General features: G+C 38.3%; 1 protein-coding gene across 1 annotated transcript; it reads right to left on the reverse strand.

The window, feature by feature from the left end:
- Nucleotides 1–636: 636 nt before the first annotated feature.
- On the reverse strand, nucleotides 637–3,298 carry LOC119772135 (RNA-binding protein 4B-like). The gene is made up of 4 exons (XM_038268438.1): nucleotides 3,154–3,298; nucleotides 2,410–2,819; nucleotides 1,695–2,330; nucleotides 637–1,401 (listed from the first exon to the last, which is right to left on the reverse strand). Exons 2-3 carry the CDS (start codon nucleotides 2,816–2,818, stop codon nucleotides 1,717–1,719), a joined length of 1,023 nt encoding a protein of 340 aa, XP_038124366.1. The 5' UTR covers nucleotide 2,819; nucleotides 3,154–3,298; the 3' UTR covers nucleotides 637–1,401; nucleotides 1,695–1,716.
- Between the last annotated feature and the right edge of the window lie 2,740 nt (nucleotides 3,299–6,038).

Below are 6,038 nucleotides of genomic sequence, written 5' to 3' on the forward strand. Positions count from 1 at the left end.
CTGATTTAAGTTTTTTTTTTTTATTATTATTATTATGTCTTCAGTAAACCTGCTGTGAAACAGGCTTCTGATCAAAAGGGGTTCTACAAAGGTTTTAACCACACAAAGACAGCTGCAAAGAATTGTGTGCAGTCGAAGCAGACCCATCATTTTTAATAGGATTTGCTGCAACTTTATTAAATCAAAATTTCTACCAGATCAGGCGCTTTGTTTGGTGTGTTTTGGCTTTAATTCAAATGATTGAAGTTCAACAAAAACCTTTAACTAACAACTACTGGAAATCAGGTTTGCTGACACACAAAAAAATCTTATACATAAAGGAGAGCAACGAACTTACTCTGGCCGTATACTGATATAAATTGCACCCTGGATTAAAAATGAAATTTGTCTAGGTCTATTTTTTTTGTCATTCATCTGTGAAGTCTTGCATTAATACTTGTCACTCTTATGACATACAGCTACATAATTTAAAGAATACAAACCTGTGGCTTGGAACTGACAACCTATAAGACTAAACAATGATATTTTTCAATATCAGTAATCCCTTGACTTACCTGGAGACTGTGACGCTTTCAACTTTGGGTATGTTCCTTGCACCAGGTCAAGAAACAAAAGCAATGACATATTTGAGCAGAGTAGTAATGAGTTGACTTTTAATTGATTTTCATACTTAGAGGGTCAAGTCGGGTGTTACGCTGATGAGTAAAAACTACGATCTCACAATATCCGACAAAAGGCGTTCTTTAATCAACGTAACGCTTTTACAAGGTTGTGATTTCTTACTTTTCAGCTAAAGGAACAAAAAGATATTTAAACAGTTAATAATTACAAACGATTACAGAGATGGGATTTGTAGCGCAGTGAGCATCGTTATTACATTGAGTAATCAAAGTGTTTTATCAAGAATGAAAATTTTACAGACCTGGCAAACGCAGTGTTCATTGCGTAAATGACCAGTGCAACCAACTGACAGTTTATTGATTTACGTTTCACAGCAACGCAACAGAGGTTTAGATTTTGATGGGAAACATTCACATGATTAATCCAACGTGCAGACTGCAATGTAAACTAAATCGCCTTTTAAGGAATGCTGAGGTTATTTAGCTTTCTAAGGTCATACACAATATTACGCTTCATAAAACGAAATGGTTTATATAAAGAAAAAAGACGCCCCATTCTGATGTTTGCCAATAAAATTTCTACAATACAATTCAATACTAAAACAGCTAGATGGAAAAAAAAAATTTCTAGACACTTAAAACAAAAACAAAAAAACAGCCATTGACGTAAAGCATTCAGTTCCTTTTGAGCGTCGCAGAGGAACGCAACGCGCTCAGCCGCAGACAGGGAGAGGATAAAGTCACGTGAATCAGGAAGCAGCGACGCACTCGGACAAGAATCCTGAAAAAAGAGCAAATGAAACAAATGAACGATTTGCCTCCGAAAATATAAACAGCTGGTTGTTTCATTACTTTGGTTGTGCAATGTCCTGTCTAAAGACCTGCTCAGCCTCCAGGCAGAACATTTATTCTCTGCAGCGTCAGATCACAATTTAGTAAAAACGTCAGTTTCTCTCACACTTATGTTACGAACTTACAAGTTTCACCACAATATTCTAAAGTGGTCTCTGCCTTTAGAGGGACGATCTGGAGAGCGAAAAAATTATTTTCCCCATTTCTCGGTCCTAACCTCACCTTCAAATCATTGACGGATTGCTTAGTAAGCGTAGCGTGGAGGCGGTGGCGGAGGCAGCCTGTCTGCATAAGGATCCCTTGCACGTGGAACTGTATATGGAGAGCGCTCATAGGCATAGCCGTTACTGGGCGGAGGGGGCAACGGTGCAGCAGGTGCCCTCCTTATAGGGCTGCGATCTCGGGCGTAGTACGATGAGGGGGGAGGCGGAGGAGGAGGGGGGAGGGGCCGACGCTCATACGGATCAAGCGATGAGCTTAGAAGGCGGTCTCGAATGACAGAGGAAGGCGGGGGCGGAGGGGGTGGGGCAACAGCACGATGCTCTTCATAGGGTGAGATGGCGTACGGTCGGGCTCTGTATTTCTCATAGTAATCTACCATGCTGTATCGCTCCCTTTCACTCTCATAGGGACGCTCTGGATAAACAGCCCGTCTGGGGGGAGGGGGCGGCAGAGGAGGAGCTGGGTAACCGGGGGGCATAGGGCGGGCCCTCATGTAGCTGGGTGGGGGAGGCTCAGGCCTCTCTCCTGGGTAGTGTGGGGGCCAATAGCCTCCCCTCTCTGGGGGTGGGGGTGGGTATTCTTCATATTCATCGTTTCTGGGTCGGCTCTTAGATACCTGGACATGGATGCGTTTGTCTAAAAAAAACAAAGAAAAATATTACTGAGAACGTTTGAGGTCTAAGAGTGCATACATTTCTATTATTACTTTTCTTACCTTGAAACTCAGAGTTATCCAGTCCTTTGATGGCATCCATGGCCTCATCATGATTGGGCATGTGCACAAAAGCAAAATTCTTCACAATAGCGCACTCTGTGACTGTTCCATACTCTTCGAACAGAGCACGGAGCTCGTCATCAGAGCCCTTTTCTACGTTGGCTACATGCAGTTTGACTGGGCCCTGGTTCTTCCCATGACTCGCCTCCACGTTGATCGGCGTGCCGTGGAGCTTATGCAGATGAAGGCTCCTGATGGCTTTAGTGGCGGCCTTACGGTCCTCCATGTGAACAAAGGCGAAGTTTTTAATGATCGCGCACTCGGTGACCTTGCCATATTCGGCGAAGAGCTCTTTGATCTCATCCTCGGTAGCCTCTCGCGGCAGGTTCCCCACGAATATCTTCACCATTCTATATAAACATGAAAAAAATACGAAAAGATGGAAACTTGCTCACAAAGAACAAAATTAAAACAAATACGTTATTTAACGAAGCAAATGCAGCATTAAGGGATGTGGAGTTTGCTGCTAGTTAAATGGAAAGCTGAGTGCAATTTTAGGCCGTCGAGACATTTTAAGCTAGCACGAGCTAATAGCTCCTCCTGGTTTCATCACTACAGCCACATGAAACCAAAATGACGCAGGATTCAAGCCGGGCATCTATAGGCGACGTTAGAGGAAATTTTTGCACAAATATGATGGAAATAGCAAAACAAATTAATAAATAACAAACATAGAATTCTTACTTCGTTTTCAGAGACCAGCCGCTGGCAAAGAATATAGACCTTTTTTTCTGGAAAATTCTAGCCAGACTTCCTGTTAGCTACGTGAGAAGAGAGACTTAAATCTGGCACCACAGCGCCACCCAGAGTGCAGGATGCTAAAGTACCACCTAGATATGAAAGAATGGCTCAGATGGGGGGAGGCGGCCAAAAATTATTACAAACAATGAGTAAACATTTGTTAAACTGTTACTGAGGCACTTAGTAATTGATCATAATTTTTTAAAAATTATGTTATCAGAAATACCCAAATGTAGATAAGTATAGAAGTTATTGCAAATTCTGGTGTTTTAAAGACTAAGAGAAAAAAACAAATCAACAAATAAAGGTCACTTTAGACAGGAGAGATCTGTAAACATACCATAAATCTTACAATTATTATTGTATTTCTGGAGGTAGATACTGTCACTAGAGGAACAAGTACTTCAAGGGAATCTACTATTAACTATATTCAATTGACCTCCAATTGCTACAGCAGCTTCAGCAGATCGCTTGTGTGTAGAAAAAATAATACTAATTTCAAGAAACTGTAATTGTCTGTAATTGTAAAGTCTTTGTCTCTTGCCTATTTGCTTTTATTTGGTTAAGTTACTGAAGTACCCAAGAAAAGCAGCTATACATTTTTGTAACATAACTCATGTGAAATAATCAATAATTAAAGTAAGCCTAAATAGAACTAGTCCTAAAAGTAAACAAGTAGTTTTTTTCAGTAAATATGACTTGTTTCTACACACTCCTTGTATAGATGCTTTACTTTTTGAAAAAGCAATGATAAATTTTTTTCATTGGTCACTTAGTGTCTTACAACAGAAAATGAGATGTTAACAGTTCTGGCCATTGTATCACACATAGTATTTCAACAAACCAAAAATATGTGTCTGATAAAAAGACCTCTGCCTTAACTCGAATCACATGAACATTAACGCTCTGTATACCACATTCTAAGAAAATCACAGCTCTGTGGCTGTTCCTGCAAAAATATAAATGGCACTATTTTGCTGCACATCAAATGTTAGGTCTACTATATGATTAGAGCATGCCTTCAGGTCACAGACTAAACCAATGGATCATATAAAAAAGATCCCAAGAATATAAAGCTGCGTACAAATGCTGATATTTTAACATGGTGCTACATTGTTATAACTACTGTAATGGGCCACCTTCTTTTACATGTAAACTAACTATGAAGACATATTCTCAATCTGTAGGGTTAGATGCCAGGCAGATTTAATTTTGATATTTGATTTTCACAACTGTTAGTCCTTCAATTCCTAGTTAGATGTTAAACCCAAAATTCGCAGTTGGTAGTCAGAAATAGGACTCAAGAGTAGCGAAACTTTCTTATATTATTAATGAAGAAAAAGTAAAAGCTACAATGCAGTACTCCCACAAATAATTTTGTTAAAAAATATAACCAGTTACTAGCCAACTCTGAATATAAAATGTTTAAAAAACACATATCTCCAAAATTATTCATAATTCATGTAGGTCCAGAATTAAAGTGGTTTTCAATTATTAAAAAGGTAAAACATATTTCTATGTCTTGTATGCATTAATTCAAATAAAATGTTGAAAATATCAAAAAAATTAAATTTCCTATACTGATTTTAAAACATTTAGATCCATTTAAAACTGGTGACCAACTTTTTGTATGTTTCTACTGGATTTCATAATAATTGGTAAATTGCAGTATAATTGGAACTGGAAGTCTCTCCTGCCATAATAATAATTTATAATTTCACTTTATTGATCTCACATTAGAAAAATTTATCTCTGCATTTAAGCCAGCCCCTTGGGGAGCAGTGGGTTGCCGTTGTGTGTGCCCGGGGAGCAGTGTGAGCTTAAGGGTCTTGCTCAGAGCCAGAATGGAGGCTGTGAGGATCAGACCGGGTACTTGCAACCTTCTCAGAGCACAAGCGCACTGCTCTAACCACTAGGCCAACAGTTTTTAATTTGGATTGCTAGTTATGCAGGTATATTAGAAAATAACACCAGGTTCCAAACATGGAACATGTTTGTGTTGAGATTATTTTTAGATGCGAAGAGATAAATGAATAGCCAATATATTCACAATGACTGGATGACTTTTAAATTTGAATCGAATTACTCCCGAGGGGTAAGTTATATAACATAACATATGTTATCAAAGATATGTCAAAAAAGGGACAACTTTGTGGAAACCTTTACATTTCACCAACAGTTTACTCTCATGTTTACTACTTTGTTTTTGTTTTTTTTACTGCTTCATGAGCAAAACAAAGTAGTACTGTAATTTTTTCATTTTGAAAATACATTTTAGTCTTACTTTCAGTTCTTGGAAAAAAAGTAATTTAGATTTACTTTAGCTTTGACAAAGGAAATGCATGAAAAGCCTTGAATGAAAATGACTTAATAAACCTGGAGTAAAGATAATCTTTTAGTGGTCATAAATGACTAGTCTTTTATTTTGGAAAAAACTCAAATCTATTTTTGCTGAATTTTGTCACACCGTTTTGGTCCAAGCAATGCACAGCATCTCGTTATTGTTTCCTCTGCTCAGTTAAAACAGAGGAACAGATGCAACACTAAGCACCAACTTCCTCCAAGTTTTAAAGTTGCATCATAAAGGAATTCCCAGTGCTCTCATGCTGCTTTGAAAGTATTTCTATAAAATTAAGATTCCAGACACCATAAAAAAAAGGTAAATATAAAACAACTTAGAGAGCAGGCTTAAGTTTTTTGTTTCTCGTCTTTAATAAAACACCCATATCTCTAATACAACAGATATGTTTTTTCTTTTTTTCCATTGTCATCCTCCGCCGTATCCAGGACCCGTTCTCAAGGGCAGCAGTCTCAGTAGAAACCCCCAG

Source organism: Cyprinodon tularosa, unplaced genomic scaffold (assembly GCF_016077235.1).
Source record: "Cyprinodon tularosa strain WSP-4 unplaced genomic scaffold, ASM1607723v1 ctg70, whole genome shotgun sequence".
NCBI classification, from domain to species: domain Eukaryota; kingdom Metazoa; phylum Chordata; class Actinopteri; order Cyprinodontiformes; family Cyprinodontidae; genus Cyprinodon; species Cyprinodon tularosa.